We start from the raw sequence: 25,297 nt of genomic DNA on the forward strand, positions 1-25,297 counted from the left end.
CAGGGAGCTGAAGACCTGTCAGCTTGACCTCTGTGCCGAGGAAAGTTGCGGAGCAGATGATTTTGAACCTCATATCACACACAGAACAACCAGGATGAGATTCAGCCAGTGTGGATCTGTGACAGGCAGACTGCTTGACTGACCTGCTTGGCTTCTGTGACAAAGTGACCTACTTAGTGGATGAGGAAAATGCTGTCGATGTTGTCTACATGGACTTTACTAAAGCCTTTGACACTTTGCCACAGCATTTTCCTGGGGAAACTCTCAGGCCTTAGACAGATATAGTCTGCTCAGTAAAAAAACTAGCTGGATGGCTGAGTCCAAAAAGTGGTGGTAAATGGAGTTAAGTCCAGTTGGTGGCCAGTTACAAGTGGTGTTCCCCAGGGCTCAGCCTTGGAGCCATTTTTGCTTAGTATCTTTATTAATGGTCAAGATGAGGGAATGGGATGCTCCCTCAGTCCGTTTGCAGATGGCACCAAGCTGGGCAAAAAATGTTGGTCTGCAGAAGGGTAGCAGAGCTCTGCAGAGGGGTCTGGACAGGCTGAATCAGTGGGCTGAGGCCATAGGTATGAGGTTCTACATGGTGAAGTACGTAGTCCAGACCCAGCACTTGGGTCACAACAACCCCAGGCAGAGCCACAGGCTGTGGGGCAGGGTGGCTGGAAAGCTGCTTGTTGGAAAAGGACCTAGATGTGCTGGTCAGCTGCTGGCTTAACATGAGCCAGCTCTGCCCAGATGGCCAAGGACACCAGTGGCATCCTGGCCTGTATCAGAATCAGCAGTGGTGTGACCAGCAGGACCAGGGCAAGGGTTGTTCCTTGTACTCAGCAATGGTGAAGACACTCCTCAAGTCCTGTGTTCAATTCTGGGCCCCAAACTGAAAAGACACTGAGGTGCTGGAGTGTGTCCAGAGAAGGACAGTGGAGCAGTGAAGGGTCTAGAGAGAAAGTCCTTTGAGTGGCTGAGGGAGCTGGGGCTATTTAGCCTGGAGACAAAGAAGCTCAAGGAGGACCTTCTTGCTCTCTACAGCTACCTGAAAGGAGGTTATAGCCAGGTGGGACTTGGCCTCTTCTAAATAGCAACTGATAGAATGAGAGAAAACAGCCTCAAGTTGCACCAGGGGAGGTTTAGATTGGTTATTTAGGAAAGATTCCTTCTTGGAAAAGATTGTCAAGTATTGGAACATTCTTACTGTGTTGGAACATTCTATTGTGTATTCTTAGTGTGTTTTGAACAAAAAGCCAGATGAAGGAGTGAAGCTGTGATGTTCCCTTCACAGCATTCACAGGAGTATAGATACTTGGATTTGTTCTGGCTGTTGCTTTATTTCTTACTTATTATTTGAGGAAAGTTTTTGTTGTTCTTTATAGATGGACCTTGCAGTCTCATGGATTTTTACATCTTGCATTATAAAATGTAAGAATAGAATACGTAGCAAATACAAAAAACATACAGGAGTAGATTGCTGTCTAACTTCCCTAACTTCCTTGGGTATTTAAGTAAGTGTGGTACTGTGTGGGATGCAGAGTTTGGAAAGTTAACATGGTTTATTTGTATCCCTGAAGGGTTTTATCATGTCTGGTTTTGGCAGTTGTTGTTTGAACCTCTCTTGTATTGAAAGACAGTACTTGCTCTTACGGTGTTCCGCATTTTTCTGCTGTCATACCACAGTACTATTTCAAGGTATTCTAAGTTGACACAGATTGGATAACTTCAGAAGTTGAGTAAAATTCCTGAAGAACTGGTCGTAGTAAATTCAATGTGAAATAGCACCAAGTTGTTGCATTGTTATCAGATCTAGAGCTGTCCTGTGCAGAAGGTACAGCTCTTTGTTTCAGATAAAATACGTGGCACAAACCAGGCGCTTTCTTTTGTGCTTTGTGCCTTTCTTTGCAGAGGCTATTTCTGCATATTTCAAGGAGCTAACACATTTTAGAGTTTTATAGTAAGAAAACAACTTAGTGCTCTGATTCCATTCCTCATTGCAATCATTAATTTCACTCATTCTTGCTTAAAAAAGGCCACTGTTGTATAGACTTTTTTTAAAAGTGAACATGAGAAGCAGTTAGGTAAATCAGGTCAGATATTTTAGCACTTTTGTTTCCTAATGCTCTGAAATTTAAATATGAATTTAGATAACTTCATTTGTATATTTTTATTAACGTGAGAACAATACATTTTTATTTTGATGAATACCTATTGTTTCCTTATGAGTTGCCAAATTGTACAAAGAAGAAATGTATTTCTTCTTTATAAGTTTGTGAATGAACTTTAGTAAAACAAATTGATATTTTCATTTCTAAAATCTAAAAATAACTGGCAGGAGATGTCTTTGGTGATGGACATAGGATGCCTTCCTGTAGTATAGTGAAAATTTTTCTTGAGCTATCCTAGAAGTCATAAAAACCTTTAAGGGTAAAGGAACTAAGGTACTTGCTGAGAATTTTTTCCCACGATAGACATCTTTTGGAGACTTCTTATCTTTGCAAATGGTCTCTCTTACAGCATTTGAAAGGATTTTTATTAGGGTGTCCAAGTTTAATGCATAATAATCAGAACTGTGTATTTATTTCTATGTTTGATAAAGTTTTCAATCTGAAGTGTCAAACTCCTTTAGCATGGCAGTTTTGGTTTTTGATGCAAAACGAGTTACTGAGATGCCACCTCTAGAACTCTGTTCTTTGCTGAAATGGCCTTTTCTCTGGTTATGTTCACGTTGCCTGACATTAACTGATTGTGTGAATTCCGTAGAGAACAGTTGTATGTGGGAATGGGTTCACTGAGTAAAAGAGCAGCTAGAAAAATGTATACCAACAGCAAGGACTAATAACTGGGAGGGAAAAATAGTCATTAAAAAAGGAATATATAAGAACAATGACACAAAAATTTAAAAATTATCTGTGCAGTGAGCCAAATCCTTATGATTGGTGGCATTATTGCAAGAGGCTTTTGACTGAAATAGTTGACATTAAGTGAAAGACTGCACAATCTTAGGGTCTGTTTCAGCATGGAAACATACATAGTGCTTTATGTGTTTCAGTGCTGTGGAAGAATTCCATGAAATCAGATTGCATTTTAATTTTATTGCGCCAATATTGAGTTTATTGTAGTGAACAGAACTGGTCCATTCACAGCTATAGTTACTATAGTTTCAAACATTCTTGGATCCTTTTTCTCCACTGCTTGTAGAACTGAAGTAAAAAATGACTAGAGATTTTATTCAGACACAAGCTTGTCTTTTACTGCTATTATTTTGAAAATATTCTTACATCTTATACCAAGAATGACATTCAGAAGGAGTAAAAACAAGTTTCTAGTTTCTGAGGCACACTTAATATAAATTGTCGGTTTTTCTGACACGATTCCCTGGTTGTCAGTATGCTAAAGAAACTAGCTTTCACATACTTAAGTAAAATCGCGTGTATATCAATTCTGTAGTATTTTAGAGAGTCTTAAAAGTAGATGCAATAACTACCTTTAAAAAAACCCTAGAAAACTCAAAACCCCCAACAACTTCCTCACTAAGATAAGGATGCATGATTCTAAATAACTAGAATTGCTTCTGGTGTTCTTACGAGAAGATGTGTAATTGTATACTTTCTGTGTATGAAACATGAGCCTTGAGCTGCAGCTGTAAGACATCTTTTTTGAGTGTGCAGCTTGTGGGTGCAAACTTAGCATTCAGACTCTGTCAGCATGGATTGCAAAAGTTTCTGAAGAATTTCAGAATTGCTTTGATATGGAACGTTTCCCTTGGTCTCCTCCTTCCTGTGCAAAACTTTTTGTCACAATCTGAAAAATACCTTGCACTCAGTAGGCAGCCAGTAGACTTTTTGCAGGAGGTTTCTCCTGAGAAGTGACAGAGGGCAGCCTGGCAAATGTTCAGAAACCGACATTACCTTGCTGGAGCCCGGCGTGGGACCTTGTGTTCAGCAGAATTCTTCTGACCTGTCTCTCTGCATGCCGAGCTAATCAGCAAACACCTAATGAGCCTACTCTAAAGAAACAGACCCTCTCACAACCTACTTCATTTTCATATGTTCTCTGGGGGTGGAGAGACAAGACTTCATAAGGACTGATGATGCTGCAAAGACCACAATAATGATAATTAACTTGCTGAATTTAGAAGATTATGCTGTTAATTAGTTGCAAAATAAAGATAAGTAATAGAGGAGCAGATGGTAGGATAACACCCAGGAGAAGGAGGGTTATTACTCTGATGAGCTTTTGTGGCAGATATGAAATATGGATCTAAGTTTTTCACAAATTGTTTCTGGAGTATATTATCTTGTTTCTGTGAGCTCTCGATGGAATGATCTAGTCCTACCAAATTTTGACAGATGTGGTAAGGATTTGTTTACAAGGATATACATGAATGATAAAACCTTGGTAATCAAGATTTTAAAAGCTAATAACCTATCTGAAAATACCAGTTTTAGTTCACCTATAACCAAAGAGTATCAAAAAACCTGGGTTGTCATCAAGTTTCCCCACATAAAAATGCTTATATACATTTATTCTAGTATATGTTTCTGTATTCTTGATTGTTTAAAATGAGATTCTCATTGAATTTGGGGTAACTCGCTCCCTACTCACAAGAAGCACAACATCTGTGTAGCATTTTACTCCAGCATTACCTTTTGAAATAAGAAGCCCATTAAACACATGAGCTGGAAATCTTGTGAAAATCTGTAAATATTCCTCACATTTTCACAATATGTCTACATTTGTGGATAATTTAATCCTAACTACTATAATTTTAACTTTTAAACTTTGTAATATGAAATCTAATCAAATTATTTCCTATTTCTGTTTTCATAGTACATTGCATTTAACAATGTAATTCTCAAAAGGAGTTTTTTTACTTAGGAATTTACAGGATATAATGTTTAAATGTTAGCTTTACTGTAAGTAAAGTTAAGTCCAACTTTGCATGTCCCAGTGCAAACTCATCAGTTACCATCGTGGGCAAAAGAGACTCATCTTGAGGAAATCAGTTTCATTTATTACCAGTCACATCTGACTAGGATAATACACCCAAAACTTAAAAACACCTTCCCCTCCTTTCTTCCTGGGCTTAACTCTTCTCTACTTCCTGCCCCTCAGCAGGAAAGGGGAATGGCGGTTGTGGTCAGTTCATTAGATATCGCTGCTGCTCCTTCCTCTGCTTGGGGAGGACTCTTCTCACTCTTCACAGACTGACAGCATAGAAGGGTCCACAGCGGTCATCTGGTCTAATCCTGTTCCTGCAGGCCCATCCTAGGGCACATGACACAGGACTGCATCCAGGGAGTTCGTGCCTGTCCCCAGTGAGGGAAGCCTCACATCCTCTCTGGGCAATCTGTTCCAGTGCTTGCTCACCTGCACAGTCAAGTCCTCCCTTACGTTCAGGTGGAGCTTCCTGTGCATCAGTTCTGCCATTGCCTTTGTCCTACTGCTTGGCACCACTGAGCAGAGCCTGGCTCCAGTCTCTTGACACCCCCACCTTCAGCTACTCCAGGACACTGCTGAGGTCCCCTCTCAGTCATCTCATCTCAAGGCTGAACAGGCCTGGCTCCCTCTCACCCTGCTCGGAGGTCTGTCCTAGGGCCAGCTGTCACTGGCTCTGTTGGACAAGGAGGGAGCTTCTGGCAGCTGCTCACAGGAGCCACCCCTGTCACCTCACCCCCACCCCACACAAAACCTTGTTGTGCAAACCCAATATACATAACTGTTGAGATGGTAGCTTTTAAAATTGTCCTAGTATGACAGTTTGAAATAAAAACTATTTTTTTAGTACTTTAAAAACTAACTGATTTGTACTTCCACTACTGTCTTGATTAGGATTGGTGAAAAATTGTCCTGCCTAACAGCAAGTGATGATAAAAGAAATATTTCTAAAGTAATTCAAGTCATAAATGAAAATACACTGCAAAAAAACTTACGTTAATAATGTATAGAAAGGTTATTGTCATATTTGTGTTAAATACTTGCTAGTTTCTTTAATTTTTTTTTTTTTTAAAAACTGGGTTGAATGTGATTTGTTTTCTTGGTAGTCCTTGTAGTGGTTGTGTAGACCATTTTACAATTTAAACACCAGAATTAGTTAAAGAGAAAGAGAGGAATCATCAGTTTTGCAGTTGTTGCAGGTATATCATAGAGTTTGGTGATAGTAATTTTAGTTGGACAGTTAGTAACTACTTAGGCTTACTGGAGACAGGGACTGATTTTTTTTTTTATTACCTTGTTCTGCTGAGGAGAATTAGGAAGGTGCAAGTCAGTTCTTGAGTTTAATTAAAGTGCTAGCTACTGCTAAAGGGCTTTCAGAGTGCTGTACATATACTAAAAATTAGGGACATATCTTAAAAATTTTTGTCATCCTGCCCTGATGCTTGCAGCTATCCTAAATTTTTGTTCTTAAAAGTTGAGAAACTGCTGGGGAAACTGCAGTAAATTTGGTTTACGTAATTTTCTGAAGTGTCTTCTTCATTCTGGGAAACCTAGGAAGTTGATACAATAAATGAGGTGAGGAACCAGTCATTTAGCTGTTGGGATTAACTCTCAATTTTTGTGTGCACTTGAATGGTTCCTCTCCAGCGTAATGTGCTGTTAATTCAATCTAGAGCAATCACAACAGAACAGACTTACCACAGGAGTGGTAAGGAATCTTTAAGTCACTTAAAGATTCCTTAATAGCAAGCCTGTAGAGGAGTGTTGTAGTTTCTTGGTTCTCTTTGTAGTCCTCAATTAGGATACCTACTGGTGATGGTTATGTGCTACCAAATCCATGTAGTTGATGGTAACTTGCCATATTTCAGACCTAAAAAATTTTTTTGCAGTTCTGACAGAGGTGATCTGCAATCTGTTGTTTTAATTGTAGCATAGGATCCAGGGAAGCCTGTCACCATAGAAGGTAGGAGAGAGCTATTCCTGTATTCCAGTGAATTAATTGTTTGGAGACATTGGATACTACAGTTTATAGAGAATATCTCTATAAATAGGTGCAAAGTTTTCAGCTTATTCTCAGCTGGCCAAATGCTGCTTCTCTCTAGTATTCTTAAGACATTCTGTTAATGTTAGTATGTGGGTGACACTGTTCATATTTCAAAATATGTTACAAGTTATCAGAATTTCCACAAACTTACATATTTAAGTCATTAATCTTTTCTTAAACTTGTATCAGATGCTTAAAAAATCTGGTGCTCAGTAGAAAAACATTTTTTAACACCGTTGGTCTACTAAGGTAAATCCTTCAGTAAAACCAAAAAATTCTTGATAAATTATACAGTATTCATGGAATTTTAAGGAAGTGTCTAAAATTACAAGCAGTTGTATCTGCTGAAATTGGACACTTTGTCACTTAATCTTAAGAAATAGTTTTAATTAAAATGTATCATATTACAATTTTAATAGGTTTTGCCAGAAGTTGAATGAAATAATTTGCAACAGGCAGTTGATAAAATGCTTTAAAATTGTTCATCAGGTTGTCAGTAACTCTTAGGTGTATTATATACAGCTGAACTTGCACATTACTGTTCTTTGTAGTGGCTGGGTGTGATAAAGGAAGAACATCAAACCTTTTAACAGTTTTTTACTACAAAGTAGCATGCTGTAGTAGTAATCTTGCATATTTCTACATAAATAATCTTTACATATAACCTGAAGCTTCTTAGTATTTCATACATCATTAAGATGTTTCAGCAAAGATCTTGGCTTTTATCTAATTATCCATAGGAAGGATTGCAGAGGTGAGTATTTGTAAAGACCATGAGTTAGTGGAGGCATAACAAGCTATTTAAAAGTGAATAGAGACAGGAGAACACCAGAATTTTTAAAATGGAAAGAGGCTTATGTTCTGGTTGTTACCAGTTTTTCTTCATAGGTCATTGTTGCTCTTCTGTTACTACCAGTTTCAGCAACTGTTTGTGGCCTTCTACTCATCTGTTTGTGGGCACAGTTCAGTACAGATGAGGCTGTTTACTTCTCCATAACGTTTACATTTATTCTTCCCTTTCTGGGATTTTATCTAAACCTCATTGCTGTTGTCATGTTTGCAAAATTTGCCCCCTGTTTTCAGGTATATGCTTAGGTCACTGTTGAAAGCCTGTAAAAAGAACCAACTGTTAAAGAGTTGGAGTTCCTGTTTCTGAAGTGGAAGTAACTGCTTATATAAATGATGAATCCATTCAAATTAGCATGATAGAATATTTCTTTTCTTTTTCTTCTTTATTTTCTGCTTTCAGAGATTGAAAGCAGCCTTGACCCAGCAGCACCCTCAGGTAACAAATGGAGATACTGCCAAGGGACATGCAAGTGGGTTGGTTAGGAGTCAGTCAGAGGAGCCACGGCCACAGTCACTACAACAGCCTGCAACTTCAACAACTGAAACACCGGTATGACAAGAGTGGACATGTGCCTCCTACCTCCTCCTTTTGTTTTGCAAATATGTATATTTTTTCTATGCTCTTGCTTTGTAAAGTAGAGATTAACAGACTCCTCTTTCAGTCAGTAGCTCTGTAGCAGTAAAATGTTTACTGGTCTTACATGTTCTTAGCTTCTAAAATCTATTATCCAAGATGATGATTTCAAACCAGGTAGTATCTATCTGCTCAAATGTAGAACTAAATCCTGATTTCTGGTGAAGTTTTTACAGTTGGTCAGTATATATATTTGAAAAATTATGTGCTTTTATTTTGTGTTTCTGTTTCATCTGTTTTATGTTTATTACATTTTATATCATAAATGCGCTTAGAATTTTTTTTTTTTTTTGCATGAGCTATCATGCTTATGTTAATCTGCTTGAAGGATCTTTTCTGGGCTGCCACAGGAAGAGTTTCAGCTGTGTTATCAAGGGTACTTCATCATCTCAGGCCCTGGAAGGGGGGCTCTGGTTTTAGGTGTGATTTGTTGTCCTTTGGGGATGATGGATCAGAACAGGGGAGTAAAAGGCAAAACCTGTAAGTCAGACTGGAAGTGGACATGCTGCTGGAGGAGAGATACACTTCCTGGTGAATCCTGGTGGATTGCAGCTGTTCTCCTTCTAAAAAACTCTTGGAATGTGTTTTCAAAATCTCAAACAGTTTTTAAAAATCTCAAACAGTTATTTTCAGAATTTGTAGCATAATATAAGTTTTATAAAAGCTACACACCTGGCCCAGAAACAACAGGACTTATATCTGCAATGAAAGCCTCAGATTCTTACACTGGCCAGTGAAATCAAATAATCTATCAAAGCAAATTTTTCTGGAACAGAAGAGGGGAAAAATGTGACCCATCATAAAAAGATCTTTTAAGATTGCTGTTCCCCCATACTGCCTTGAGTGGTTTTTTTTAAAGAATATTTTCTTAATATCACATAGCAGAATTTTCAAGATGAAAATTGCTATTTGATTGTTCTAGAATTGTTTTACAATTAGTATTAATCAAAAATAGCAAGTGTTTCATTCTTAAAACAGTGATTTGAGTTTACAGGGTTTTATTCTTTTATTCTTGGCTTTTTAAAATTAATGCCAAATTGATATGCCAGTTTATACATGTTTGAGGTTTTTAATTTAAAAATAAAACTTCTTGCTGTGCTAGAGAGAAGGTGGAAGTGCATCTGTGAATATCATGTGGACAGTTACATTCTGTCTACCTGATCTTTTTAAAATATTTTAAGATCGATTCTATTGTTATTATACTTCATTAAATATTTGTCTAGGGTCTGTATACAACTGTGAAATGAGTATAATGTATCATTTAAATATTGCAGTATTTTGATACTGTCATGTAATATGGGTAGATTAAGGGAAATTGTTATTCAGTAATGGGGAGCACATCAACAAGTAGGAAATTGCTGTCTGGAGATCCTGGGATCAGGGAGCCTCAGCACTGCCAGCGTTTAGACAGCTTCTGTCTAGTGGGCATAAGCAATTGTGTCATTTTTCAGTTGTGACTAGGTGTGTGGGAAGAGTCAGAAATAGAAAATTCATTTCCTACTAAATGTAGCTTGAAAGCTATTTTGGTTGTAATACATTAATGTGAGATGATCAGGAGTGTAAGTAATGTAATCTACATCGCTGTAGAGTTAAATAAATGGGCACAGCTTTCAAAAAAAAAAAAAAAAAGTAACCTGAATGTATTTAGAAATGCCCTGAATGCTTTTCTCAAGACATGATGACTATTTATACCAGTGCTGTAGGTTAAATCATGACTGTTTTCAGGCGTCACCAGCTCAGCCTACGCCACAGACACCAAACACAGGCGGTCGGCGAAGAAGAGCTGCCAATGAAGACCCTGATGAGAAAAGGAGAAAGTTCCTGGAGAGAAACCGGGCTGCTGCCTCCAGGTGCCGACAGAAACGGAAAGTCTGGGTGCAGTCACTGGAGAAAAAAGCTGAGGACCTGAGCTCACTGAATGGCCAGTTACAGGTATGTTTTTTATTTCAAGGAGGAATGAATAAGTTTTTTTATTCTTACATAGTGATCCTTGACCAGTGGAGGTTAAAACTTCACACGTAATCTGAAATATAAATGGTTTTATAACTGGTGGCTCAGCTCAGGCTTAAAATTCAGAACTAGTTGCATATAGCACTAAAGTTAGAGGATAAGAGCATACTCATATTTCAAGATGTGTAAATTTAAGGATCATACCCTCCTATCCTTTGTTCCATTTGAAATACCTCTCAGACTGTGATACTAAACCAAGATGACAAGATGTGTTGGAATAAACACTTACGAGCAAAGTAATAATACTCTTACCTTGAAGGCATCATGCTCCTTAATTTGTATCATGGCCTGGGTTATTTGAGTAAGTTTTGGGCTTATTTCCTTTGCTTCTTTTTAACTTCACTTTTTGTCCTTTAAAGTGAATATAATGCTCGTGAAAGGTGCCACGTTGACATCAGTAGCTACTGAGGGCCTCTTTTGTCCACAGGATGGGTATGGCAGTGGCAGTGCAAATTTTTACCACCACTGCCTAAATTCTGTAGAGATGAAGTGTGCTGTAAGAGGGTAGAGGCAATGTGTGTTGCTGGTCACTTTTTCACTTCATCTGATACCAGAAAGTTGTCATGTGAATGTGCTTTTCCCCCATAGAACAATCTAAGACCATTTGTTTAAACTACTATTAAAGGTTAAAGCATACTTTCCTGATGTTTGCCAGCAACACATAAAAAATTGGCACAAATTATTGTTTTCAAAATAAAAAGTCTAGAAGCTTCATTTTGGAAGTTGCTGAAAGGAAAAACTATGAAAATCTTAAATGAAGCATTCATTTAGAAACTGCAGTGAGACGTATTTTGATATGTTTAAGTGTCACTTGTTTTTCTTTATCAGAGGTGTTCACTGAGTCAAAGTCACAGATGATCTTCTTATGAAAACTCACCTCTCGTCCTGTTTGGTATAGAAAACATCACAATTTGATCAACAGGAAAATAGGGCGTGTTGAGGTTACTTTTTATAATGTAATCAAAATAACAGCGTATCAGTCATCTTCATGTTCATGTCTTTAAAAATACTCAGCATCCCAGACCCTGAAATGTAAGATTCCTCCCTAAGGAACACACTGTGAAATGGTTGCCTGTGTTCCAAGAATCATGACACTGTGCACAAGCATTAGTTAAATTTTTTGCAAATATGTATTCTTCTCATACCTGTTCACAGTCTTAGACATACTCGTTTAATGCACAGTCCTCAATTAAATCCATTAATTACATTATTATATGTACCACTGTAGCTTAAATAATCAAAGAAATGAGTGAAGGAGAATGAAAAAAATCAGCCAGTTTTTTTAGTGAAAGTAATGTTTGGTATCATGTGAATTGCCTTTCACACATATATACTAAGTTTTATAACATAAAAATCATGTAAGTACCATAAACAAAAGGTTTCCAAGTGTTAATTCAGTAATAATGAATTCAAGAAAGATTTTCTTACAGTCTAGCAAAAGCAGAACTGTTAACTGTAAAGAACTTAAAATAACTTGAAAAGAAAATTGGATATCAGAGAAATAATTACACTGTACTTTGTGAAAACATTAATCAGTCCTCTCTTTCCACAGCAATAACTTGACAAGCTAACACAGCTGATCAGCAGTGGGCAGTAATGACCCATGATTACTTACTTTAATAGAAAATTTAATAAATTTGCAGTTTTCCTTAATGCAGATTTAAAGACTGTGTTTGGGTTAGTAGTTCATATTTTGTTTAATGTCTAAGTGGCCTGCTCAGCTGACGTTACCAAGATGTAACATTTCCAAAAGCAGGTTCATACCTGCAGAAATGCCTGCATTGCATTGCTTCATGTAACAATTCTGACTCCTTTCAGTGCTGTTTCTGGCTTTCTTGTAATGTCTGTGTCAGAGATTCTGATGTCAGTGTGAAGGTTTTTAAGACTGGAAGCTCACTAACAGTACGTATGGATTTTTGAGGAGATTTACTTTGTTGATGTATTTATTTTGTTCTGTAGGTTAACTTTTATTAAGTTCTTCTTTTAAATGCTTGAAGGTAACTTCATTATTAAGCCATATTTTTCAAATGTTTACTTAAGGGAAAATATATTTCTATTACATCACTAGCAACATACATAGGTTAAATAGCCTGTCCTTATTATAGGCTCTGCTGTGTAAGTTTTTTCATGCTTTCAACATTTTGAAGTTTATTTACTGTTTTGATTTTTGAGGACTGCATTTTCTAATAATTGTTGGCTTCTTTATTGAACAATTTTATTCACCACCTTTGTGTGACCTCTATGCCTTGCACAGTCCTGCAGGGTATAAGAAGGTATTGACAGTGTCTGCAGTGGCCACTGAGCCCCATTGCAGGATCAGAGGCCAAAGTGCGTTATACGTTCTGTATTTGGTCCCTGTTACTTTAATAGTCTTAGAGGGTGCAGCTTTAGAAGAATGGCCCATCTTCCTCATGAGGTCACAGTGGGTTTTCAGTGAGCAGCAATCGAGTGGTGGTTTGTACTGATGCTGCAGAAGCTGTTTAGGATGGCTAAATTATGAAAGTATGCCTGTAAGTAAAGATCTTTTCCCATAGAGGAAGTTGCCCAAAACAAAACTGGAAGAATGCTGTTTAACTCAGCCACAGACAATCCCCTGTCCTCAGAAATCACATTTACCTGCCTCTGATGATACTTTGAGTACTAACATATCACAAATGTTGTCTCACACCATGCTGAGTAAGGGCTAATGTGTTCCTGTGGTCCCACTATTACATCTGCATTTTGGGTGCAGCAGGGAATAAGAACATGTCATATACTGTGTCTTCCCTTCATAAGAATGGAGAAGGGAAAGCATCTTTTAAAAGACAGAGTGCAGGTATGAATCAATATGCTTTCCTCCAGAAACCTGCTTTCTCATGCTAGCACATTTTGAAATATGGGAACTTAACAAATTCTTCTCAACAGCATGTGAGTTGTATTACATACTTCTTTAAAGAGTTGTTGATGCCTGCACTTGGTTCTATCTCACTAATGAGGAGAATCTTTGCAGTGTGAAAATTCGAAATAATCTTTCTTCATGCCACCTGTTTGAAGTGTTTATTTCATGTGTTTCTTGGTAGCCTGTTTTCAGCATGTTAACCACATATTAAATGACCACCATACATTCACATGTTTTGAATGAAGCGAAAAGACATGCTGTTGACAATGTTAGCAATGACAGCTAACATTGGTCTATAAACTGTCTTTAAAAATTTTTTCATAAACGTACAATTTTACTTCCACAGATGAACAGCAACTTCATACTTACATGTGCTGTTTGTATATAAAATTCTTCCTTCAAATGTAGGAGACAAGATAGGAAAAGATTGCCAGAGTTCCTTTGAACCAACAGAACTATATTTCATAGTCTTGGACACTGTTGCTTCTGTAGGTTACCAAGTGTCTCAAAACTACATCTGTGTGGTTTTTTTCTACCCAACCTGTGTCAATTCTGTGCAGCTGCCTGAGTGGTATCAAGATTTGTGGCTCCTCAATAAATAACATGGTTAACTAAGGGCAGACAGAGCTGGAGGCAGGAGTCCTGTGCTTTCTTAACAGCCTAAGGTTTCAGGACCCGTAATGCCACCTGGTAGAGAATTTGTGGGGCTTTTGGTTGGGTTTCTTTCATTGCAGACCTTTTTATTTGTAGTCACATTTTTCTTTTGTTATAAATGTTAAGTCAGATTTTTGCCATCTTTCAGCTTTTGCTTTTAATAAATGTTTCTAAAGGATATTCTACACATAAAAGGACTGAATAGAAAAGGAAACTAAGAGGATTTTGCAGGTATAAAGGCTTGAAATCTGTTGTCTTCTAAATGGAGAGAGAGAACATAAAAGAGGAGCTCTCCCTTGAACGGTCTGATATTTTAGTTACTTTGTGTAATTAAACCTAGTAAGTGTTATTCTGGAAGACCTGTTTTCTTTTTGAATTCTTTAACTTGTAATTCATCTCACCTCTGGCTGCATTGCCTTATTCCTTGTTTGCAAGTAAATAGGTTGACTTTCTTATAGTTTATTTTGCAGATAATTTCAGATGCAGTCCAATTTTCCTCTGTTATTTTTTCTTTAACTTGCTCCTAAATGCATAAACATAAGCATTTAGTAAATAATTGTCATGTGTGTGGTACATTGCAATAATGGAAGTAACTTCAAGTGTTAAGAGAAGATTTATATTCAAAATAAAATAACCCATGAAAAACACATATTGTGTCTAGATATGGGGATCACAAAGTGTTACAGATAATTTGATTCGTAAATATTTTTCTACTTGACAAAGTAAAAATGGGTCTATCAAAATGCCATACCATTCTTAATTTGGATTGTCACATATAATGCTGTTACATAGCACTCCTCATCTCTAGACACCAAGCTGCTTTCCAGGAAAGATAAGTATTGCTGTCCTCCAGTTTACAAATGGGGAAGGTGAAGCACAAAGCAGTGAAATGACCTTGCTCAAGGTCACGCAATATTGGAGAGGCACAGTGTGGAAATGAACCCGGGCACTGGATTGTGCAGGTGTTCTCTCTTGGATTGCACTCTGCCTGAGAGACATAAGGTGACATCTCCGGATTTTGTCATTATTATCAATGATTCCTTCAGAGAACATGTTTATGTATGGTTGCCAAAATAAAAATCAGTCTGGAGATCAACCAATATTTGCTGAATTATTTTCCTGTACATGAGATTTTCTTTTTTGAAGTCCAAGTGTAATTAGAGTCACTAAAAATTTATTCTGCATTTGCTTTATGGATTTTTTAATTTTTTTCCCTTTTTTAATGTTGGCTGTGACATCTGTTAAAATGTGTGTAGCTAAATGTAGGCTTACTCTGATTAGAATTCATCACAAAACCTTCCAGAAGAGTCTCACAGTAGCTGGATCATGTGAATGAGACTATATGTAGACTCTGCATCTGCAAACTGAAAAACATATGTTGTATTAAAAAAAAACCCAAGCATTTCTCAGTTAATGTAACAAAACTAGCCAAGTTTCAGCTAATATTTGCATTTTCTAAGATTAAACAAAGCTGTACGTATTTACAATATATACTGAATGGAAACTTCCAGTATTTCATCTACCCCTAAATGAACAACCGAAAATCCTGTAAAACTTAATGCTTACCTTCAAAACGTGTGTAGTTTGAGCCTGCTAAAGTACATAACTTTCTTCTCCTTTAGAATGAAGTCACCCTGCTGAGAAATGAAGTGGCACAGCTGAAACAGCTTCTTCTGGCTCATAAAGATTGCCCTGTAACTGCCATGCAGAAGAAATCTGGCTATCATAGTGAGTAATGTTCCATTACCTATAGCCTGAGGCTGCATCAATGAAATACTGCCAAAATGAACTGAATGAGCATTAAAATTGAGAAGTGCAGTTCTAATATTACATATATTGCATTAAAGATCTTTTTTTTATAATCTTGAAGTTATTGAGAGACAGGAATTAATACATGATATTTAAAAATATCTATTTAAGTCAAAATTGAATTTTTGCATAATATTGAAAGGTTTATGTTGGTTTAATGAATGCATGTGATAATTAGCATTTAAGGACTCTCGGTTACTACACCTGCTTTGGAAAATATAATTAAAGTATTAAGAGCACGCAATAAATCATTTTTTATACTTTATCGTAGCCTAATGCAGTGAAAGGTCCTTGTGGGTGTTTTTCCTTCATTGTAATGAGATTTCAGTAGAGGTACTATAACAGCTGTCCTCATTTACCATAACATCCCGGATCAGTCGAGCCATTAAAATAATCAGATGCAGGTTCATGGCTCCTACTGTACAGTGTCTTCTAGATTTTGATATTCACAGTAAGTGACTGCTTTTCTGTAGGTAGGGTGTTTTTAAAAACAGTTCTAGTATTGAGGGGAATACTGACACTGTTAATACCAATATTTTCTAATCTCTGTTTTTGTTTTGGGTTGTTCTATTGACTTTTCATCCTTCCAGCATTTTAAAGGTTAATTTTGCTTTCCTGACTTGTAGCTTCCTTTTTGGCTGTGATACACAGTGCCAGAACCAGCTGCTGCTGCTGTAGAATAAATGGCCAATTTTGTCCATTGTACACAAATTTGTTACAAATAACTGAGCTGGGAATGCATTAGGCAACATTCATAATATATAACCCACAGCTTTCGTTTTTATGATTTAGTGATATTTCAAGATATTTGTAAATGTGAAGATTGTTTCTGCCATATGTAGCCACTTCATTTTAATTTGCCAGTGTCAGTAATTCAGGAGAATAAAGGAACATTTTGTACTGCATGCAAACAGATCCTCAGGTGCTTGCGATAAAACTTAATAGCCACCATCTTTACTTGTAGTCATTGTAAGCAATTTCATCAGAACGGGCAATATTTTTTAATTTAAAAGATTCAGGAGATTTAGCAATTCTGTATTGCCACATATATTTAGAATACTGATTTTGTCAGTTTTGAGCTTATAAATCTTGGTCCTTTGATCTCCAGTCATTTTGACAAGACAGAAAATAGCATCTTGGAGTAAATTGGAACAGTATAGAAATACGTTTGGGATTTATATTAACAATGATTGCTGCAGGGATGAGGCCATTATGGCTCCCATCTGACAGAACAACATAATTTCATACAGAAGCTACTAGGGGATAGCATTATGCATGCAAGGTTTTTAAAAAAAGAAAAAAACACACAAAAAACAAACCATAGGTTTCTTGAATTTTGATGTTTTGAGGACTCATGTTCCTGAATTGGGATGTAAAATATTTCATCGTAAGTCATAAACTGTCAAAGCGATTCCATACCAAGAATTTCTTTGTTGAAGGACTAGTGAATGGCCTGTCTGCTGGTGTTTGTTTTCAGCCCTCAGTAAAGAACTATAATGCTTCTGATTTAGTAAAAAATACGAAATGAATCAGACCTGAAATACTAACAGTGGCAAAAGCCTACATTTTAGAAAAACATAGTATTACACAAGGAAATTGGAAGCATGGCTTAGTTTCTTTAAAAGTCTGTTGAAAGTAAAAGCTTAATGTGAATGATGGTTTTAATGCCCTCTCTCTGTAAGGATTTTGTCACATTATCTCTGCAAGAATATTGTTAGGAAAGCATATTTCATATGTGACATACCCACAGCACAGTTTATGAGAGAAAAAATTGATTTCAGTCAATATGTTCATGAAAATGATGCTCTTACAAAGTATATTTAAATAAACATATTACGTTCATCAAATAATCAAAGTTGAATTGCTTCAAAAATGAAGAGAGTGGTTTAAAAGTCTTTGAGGAAGAAGTTCAAGACCCCAGCTTAAAGAGCTTCTGCACTGCTGGATGTTGTGCACTGCATAGACCACATTTTAACAGCCAAATCCACAATTTGATGGCCTTTCATGTATTATGCTCTTAAATAGGAACAAATAATCTATCACTTGGCCTTTAGTTTTACATATCCTTTAAAGGTCTTTTGTATTTCCCAGACACTTTTTTTTCTCAGGCCAAGTGAAAAGCACGACAGTGCCTTTCTTCTAAAATTGTTTTTGGGATCACATTTTCCCTGTGTTCAAGTCTTGTGCCTGCTTCAAAAGTGGGTGTCATCAGGACAGAGAAACCAGAAAAATGGATATTTTACTTTTGAGTCAGCCTCAAAAAACCTCAGCCAGCTTAAAGTTTTTTATTTTCCAGAGAAGGATGCTATTGGTTCTGACTGCATCTTCAGCTGTTGTGGGGAAAGGGAAATCCAGATGCTGTTCATTTATTTGTCATGTTATCTTCTATACTAGATAATTTCTAAAAGTCTTCTATGATACTCCCTGTATTTTGTCAGGATTATTCTGGGCTTGTAGTAGGACAGAGGTGAAAACCCGTGAGAAGAAAATGTATTGTGGTATTCATAGGGTTTTTTTTTTTAAGAGGGAAAGAGGTTTTTAGGTATTTTTTTCATATTTTTGACAAGGACATCATAGTGTTCAAGAACATTTGTTCAAAACAGAATATAAAATAATAAATAGAGGCTGAAGTGTAGGGGCATTAGATGGGGAGGTGTGGTTGTGTTCTTTCTGTAGCTTGTTTTCAAAAGGAAGATAGAAGGTGACTAAACAGTTTCAGACGTTTGATGATTTGAACCTCTAAACCACTGTGTTCCTGCAGCCTGTTCTGGACAGGCAGTGGTACTCCAGCAGTTCTGAAGATGAGGAACAGCTGTTCCAGCAGAGAGACTGTATTTGATACATGTCATCCCACTTGCTCCTATTTCATTCTGTCTGAGGAAAAAATATGCTACTCTCATAATTAGTTATGGAGTATTTTTCAGGAAGTAACACTAGAGTTCCTGTTTTGAACGAAGTTTGCATGTGTTCCTTCTTGCTTGTTTTTACATGCGATCTTGTAGGTCTTGATAGAGGTATGGTACAGATGAATTTGTTTCATCATTCATTTTGATGAATCCTGTTGAATACTTCTAACTGAATTGACTTGTTCGTATTCTTTTGGTTCTTGAAAGGGCAAGCTCTCCTAAGGGTCACAAATGCCTCTTGGAAATACATTAATTTTCTTGCACTTGCTGTGTACAGTTAATTATGAAACCTTTGGATATGCCGTACTTGTCAGCAGATCTAGTTCAGTGTCATCAGTATCTCTCTCCTTAAATGTTTGAAAGATCTGTTTTTTAAAAAGTGCAGGATCTGTAAAACAGTTGGCCTTGTAGATAAGAGCATTTTAACTTCCAAGTTATTATGGCCATGCTCTTTTAGTAGAGTTGTAGGAGAGATTGCCACCTTGCTCCTGTGGGCAGTATTTTTTAGAAAAAAATACAGCATTTTCCTTGCTTACCTGTCCTTTTTGATCTTACCATTCTTTTCTAGAAGCAGTCAGTAATAGAACAGTTGTTCTCAAGCTTTGAAGAGGAGTTTGTTCGTATATATGTAGGGCTGCTCAAAGATCTTTATACCGGGGTCTTGACTTGCTAAGTTAGTAAATTTTCTTACCCAGAGCTAGCATGTCATATAAACCTCGCTAAAACATAAACTATATTGCATTTCTGGTTTTTGACACTTAATGTTCCTTTTAGTTACTGCTGTTAGCCTCATTTCTGTGGAAATGAGGACGTGATACCACAGCATTGCTTGTCTCCCCATGTTGGTGTCATCCTTCCCCATCGTTTCTCTGAGACACTTCTGAACTTGTAGGCCAATCTCAAGCAAATCCAAAGGGAATTGCAAAGACTGGAGAAGATCAAGTTCCATTCTTTGTCCCAAGCAATAGTTTATGCCTGCTTCTGGCTGTGTTTGTATCACGATAGTCAGTAGTAATTTAAAAGGGACTTCTGATATTCGTCCTGGGTACTGGTTTTGGTCAGTTTATAAAACTGGTGTGAAAAGTACTTGAAAACATGAAGTAGCACAAAGTGATACAAAAACGTTATAATGAAATTCAGCATTAGTATTTCTAATTTTGAGTGCAAAACGGTAGGATAATTTTCAGTTCTTGGTTTTTTAGTTTTGAACTAGTTTGGCAGTGTTGGCATTGGCTAACTTCTGCAGCTATGGAAAGAAGGATGATTTTAGCATGACTTCTGTGCAAGAGAGACATTTTAAGTCATTATCATTTTGGAAATTCTAGTTTTGCACAGCGATAGTTTTTTTTAACCGGCTTACCCTCTGTCATGGGACAAAATGATTCAGTTCTGTGGATAATTCACCTTGGTTTTGTGGAGGACACCTGAAATACTCCAAAAATATTTTTAAACCAATTTTTAAGAATTATAAAACCTGTTGAGAGGCATCTGTAAAGTTACAGAATGGGGGCTGAAAACTTGTGTTAAGTATTGTCCAGTAAATATAGTGGTGTAAGTAATATTTTTTCAGATGTCTTTTTCATGATCACAAATATTTATTACTGAATGTAAAATTATTCTTGTTTGATTACTAAGCAGAGACAATAAATACCATTTTTTAGTCTGTGAATAATGCTTACTGATGTGAACATGCATCATTAGAATTAGGCACAGAACCCACTGGCTGATTTACTAGGCAGGAAATTTTAATCATGGCTTCGAAGAAGTGAAAATGTTCTGGTTTCCTGAATAATCCATATCGCAGTCCGGTTTTCCTGCTTACAAAGCAGCAGCATTTTCTTACCAAAAAAATGGAAGTAAGCGTTCTTTGCGATTTTTGCTGCATTACAGCATGAATTTTAGTTCTTAGGGGGTGGTTGCTGTTACCGGGATGAGGCGGTGTGCGTTCCGGGGACAGAATAAATGCCCTGTTCTTGTTCAGCGGCAGATAAAGACGACAGCTCAGAAGACATCTCTGTGCCCAGCAGCCCGCACGCAGAGGCCATCCAGCACAGCTCCGTCAGCACTTCCAACGGCGTCAGCTCCACCTCCAAGGCCGAAGCCGTGGCCACCTCGGTGCTCACGCAGATGGCGGACCAGAGCACGGAGCCTGTGCTGTCCCAGATCGTCCTGGCGCCTCCCTCCCAGGCACAGCCGTCGGGAAGTTGATTAAAAACTTGCGTTGCATCAGTTCCTTAGATACGCATCCGTGACTTTAAAGGGAAACCAACAACAGACCGGTCTCCATCTAGGAGAAATTGTAGCTTAAAATTATTAATTTTTAAAAATCCAACTTAAATTTGGCTTTAACAATTGGCAGGTGGAGATAAGACAGAACACCAGTTCTAGTCTCTTTGCAAAAGACTTTTTTTTTTTTAAGTATTAGTTTTACTAGTTATTTTTTGTGCTTAATGTGTAAAGTGCGTGTACAGTACAATGTGGTTTATTTCATTTTTAATTTGGTATTATTTTAACAAACATTGGGGTGAATTACTGAAGGTCATCCCCAAGACTGTGATAGGAATATTATGTGACATTTTTATACCAAAGTTCTGCATAGTCCCTATTGACTTTGTAAAGTTAGCAAGGTCATAAAGCACTAGGCAAGAGAAAGACAGTAACAGTAAATTTTGCTTTTAGTCTTTTTGCCTTTTTGTTGTTTTGCACATTATGAGAGGAAGAACATTGGAAGAAAAACATTTGGGTTTTTTATGTATAGCATTTTGGTTGGCTTTTAACTGTTGGGGTTTTTAATTTAATAGGGCCAGTACAGTATATGAGATACAGTACTTATGCACATACCAATCCTAGATGAGGATCATTACTAAATAGATTTGATTTTTTTTTTTTTTTAATTGATGTCAGGTGGGTTTTTTCCCACTCCAACACTTGATTCTGGTGGGAGGAGAGCTTTAATTCTCCAGTCAGAATAGATATCTATAACCACCCCTTGTTGCTAGGCTGAAACCAGTAAGCATATTGTAAAATACAGGGTTATCAAATATGGAATACTTGTTATTCCAAAGTAAGTTGATATTTTGTGGATTTTTGAGTCGCAGACTAAGGAGTTTGCTCATGGTTTTGGATGCCAGAAAAGCCTAAAATCCTTCTTCAGACAACTCGACTTTTTTTTGTCATTGTCTCGTATTTGCAAGCTAACTTGTACTTAATTCTTGTGTAAGCACTGTCATCTTTTAGTAGCAAAAATTTTGATACCTTTCTTGTGGAAACAAAAAAAATCAGTATCTACCGTATCTTGGAAACAATGTAATTATAATGTGGTGTGTGTGGTGTGTGTGTGAGAATGGTTCAGTAGTTAATGCCAGCAGTCTTTTGCTTGAATGTTTAAAGATGCCTTCAATGTGATGCTGGCTGATAGGTGATTGCAGTTTTAAAATGTTATTTACTGTGTGAACTTGGATAACTAACATTCCATGATGTAGTTTGTTTCTGATGAGATGATTGTAGGTACACTTTTTCTCATTATCCAATCATCTGTAGGATATTGAGTTTTTTAAATGTGCCATTATCTATTTTGATTCTGTACTCATGTTCAAAATACAGTACAATATTTTACAATAGATTAAGTTGTTTTAAAAAAAGTAGATGTGTGCTTTCAGGTCGGAAAACTTTGTATAATAGCAAAAACAGATGCATAGTAGCAACTGGCAGTAAAGCAGGATTCCATTATGTATATAACAAAGATTTAATGCATTTATAATGGGTTGTGTATTCATTTGCTCTTCCTTTTCCACACTATACCATGTGTTTTCAAGTGTCAGTGCCATCAAATTTCTATTTGGTTCAGTTTTAAATCTAAAAATGTAATTGATCCACAGGAAAATATAATTTCTGCAATATATATACAACCATACTGTAATGAAAACTGGACAAAGAAGTATGTAAGTCATATATGTATCATTGCAGGGCTTTAAGCATGAAAATATTAGGGATTCTAAATATTTTGTATTTTAAAACTAAGAAAGTTGTGTTGATAACCTCATGTGTTTAAAAGTCTTACTTTCCCAAATTCAAGATAAAAAGCTGTAACAGTTATTGAACGTTTCCAGGATGGTTAAATACAATGGACGTCTTGCGAGAAAGAAATGAATTGCAAAGGCACAAAATGGGAATTCTGCAAGAAAGCTCTACAGTCACTTTTCATTGTAGTTTTGGTGGACTAGATGCGGCCTCATTGATTATACTATAATTTGCTCTCCTAAACACAAAGGCTTTTAAATCATATAAGTGGAGTTTTTTTATAACAAAACTGTTGCGCTTGTAAAATAAGTCTACATAAGTGTATAGGAGATGTGTAAACAGTTAATGAATTTAACAGTGGGGCTGGAACAAGAACCATTAAAATCTGTGTTCAGCAAATAGAGAAAAGGTATTAGCCGTACTATCATGGATTCCATTTTGAGATGTTGTCACACTACTTCTGTACTTAGCATTTTGGGTCTTTACATTTGACATGTTTCACAAACTGTACTGTTTTCCTTTATGTGCAGTTTGCATGAGTAAATCATCAAAGAGAATAAAATCTATCTTTCAGTTATGTTCCTATTTTAATGAAATTATAATTGTTCTAAAAGGCAGCACTGTCTTCAGACTTATTTCTTCATCTTTGCAATTATCAGCATTTTTCTGGAAGTCATTACTGTAATGTCAAAGTAATGTTACAAATACAAGAACACGTATGTTTCTTGAGAAAATAAAGCAAATAGCATTGCTCTGCAGCTAAGCTCCAGCAGCTTCTCAGGAACAAGCATCATATCATTAATTCCAGGAGCCCAAGGTAATCCACAGATAAATGAGTTCATAAACATAGCTTGGTGATCCCAGATGTTGCTCTGCCAATCCTGGTTGCCCTGAGTTCCACAGCAAAAGCGCTGTGTATGATCAGAATTTCCACCTAACTTCCAGTTATTTTAATCTTATTTCAATATACATGAAGCCAGAAATAACAGCTGTAATCAAATAAAGGGCTCACAGTTGTGTTGTCAAAGGTTGAGAAAAAATCATGCCCTTATGTCTGATGTTTAGAATGGTAAAAATGGTTTGGGTTTATTTATGGATGTTGGAAACATGCATGGAATGGCACATTCTGCTATCATTTGAAAAGCTTGTGCCAGAACCCAAATACAAAGGTTTTGGAGGAAACAAAAGGGTGAAGTTGCTGTGTGTCTGCATTTGTTCTGTGTATGGACCAAATGAAGTGAAGCTGCACACAAACTTTTAATCTGAGAAAAATGCGTGAGGCCTCCCTTGCTTCATTACTTTTTTTCTGACCATGAATTGTGTTTGTGATTCTAAGGGAACAAAAGGCTATATAATGGGTTCTCAGGCCACTTCTTAATGTGTGTGCTGCAAAAAGACTTGCGTTTCTATCTTAACTATTCCAGCTAAGTAAGGGGGGGTGTTCTGTTTACAATGGTAAGAGAGGGTGGGCAAAGAAAGGTATTACACCAAGAGAAGGAGTGACAGAAGTGTGGGATGAGCAGTGATTTTAGCTACCTGAGTTACAGGAGTAATTTGCTTAGAGACAGACGCAAACATTTTAATTGGTCATCATAAATGATAATGAGGAAAAAGCATAGTGAAATTAAGTGCATCCTAATAAAGTAAGGTATGTTAAATTGCACTGAAGGAAGCTTGAGCAATGCTTCTTGACATGATTAATATACTCATGACAATGTGTCTAATGAAGGCAGTTTGCATTTATATGCTGCCTGTTGCTTCCCTCAGTAGAGACATAATTGGAACTGTGCTCATTTACACTGCAGAACAGTCAGTGCAGGATTGGCTTGCAGTAGTCTTTACATTTGTTTTAACCATTGTATCAAAAGTAACACAGGTATGACTTATTTAACCTGCGTTGTGTAACACTGTGTAGGGTTGGTTTGGACAATTTTATAATGAAATTTTCAAAGTTTCATATTCTTTAATGGTAATTTTAGGATTTAATGTGACTTTTTTTCTTCATTCCTTTATGGAATGTAGAATCATGACCTACCTTTTTCTTTACTTTCTTCCTCTTCAAAATACTATTCTTCGTGTGATGAGCCCCAGAAAGTGCTTATGTATTCAGTGTGGAATTCTTTCTTTTTTTCATATTGCTTCCTCCTTGGTTGTGTTAACCCTCTATAGCAAACTTCCATTTCTTGAAGTTAGAAGCCAGAAAAGGAATTTCTGCACGCTCTGTACCTTGCCATCAGCTAAAATAGGTATGAGAAGCTTATGTTATCTTGATATTTACATCTTCCTAAACTAAGATACATTATAAAATACATATTGAGGTATGGAAGCACTTCTGAGTCTCTAATTCAGAAGGTTTCTTTAAAAAAGAAGATTTCATTACAGATTATGTGCACAACTAGTGAGTGCAAGTTGTATGCTGATGGCTTCATAACTCTGCAAAGTGCAACTCTCTCCAAAAAAGTTTTTAACTTCCTAGGTGTGGGGCGAGTTATCATCTAATCACAAGCTGTCAGTAGAACAAGAAGATGCATAAATTTGGTCCCGTTTCTGTAATTACTGTAATT

At 36.8% G+C, this 25,297-nt stretch overlaps 1 protein-coding gene across 9 annotated transcripts in view; it reads left to right on the plus strand.

Annotated features, from left to right (window-relative positions):
- The window catches only part of ATF2 (activating transcription factor 2), a 48,601-nt gene extending 25,251 nt beyond the window's left edge, over positions 1-23,350 (plus strand). For all 9 annotated transcript variants that reach the window (XM_066322765.1, XM_066322774.1, XM_066322770.1 and 6 more), the window contains 4 exons: positions 8,223-8,372; positions 10,182-10,388; positions 15,621-15,726; positions 20,695-23,350. In XM_066322765.1, coding sequence (XP_066178862.1) covers positions 8,223-8,372; positions 10,182-10,388; positions 15,621-15,726; positions 20,695-20,921 — 690 coding nt within the window. In that variant the 3' untranslated portion in view covers positions 20,922-23,350. The remainder of the gene's footprint in view (positions 1-8,222; positions 8,373-10,181; positions 10,389-15,620; positions 15,727-20,694) is intronic.
- The last annotated feature ends 1,947 nt before the right edge of the window (positions 23,351-25,297 follow it).

The sequence above is a fragment of the Sylvia atricapilla genome, chromosome 7, assembly GCF_009819655.1.
Source record: "Sylvia atricapilla isolate bSylAtr1 chromosome 7, bSylAtr1.pri, whole genome shotgun sequence".
In the NCBI taxonomy this organism is placed as follows: domain Eukaryota; kingdom Metazoa; phylum Chordata; class Aves; order Passeriformes; family Sylviidae; genus Sylvia; species Sylvia atricapilla.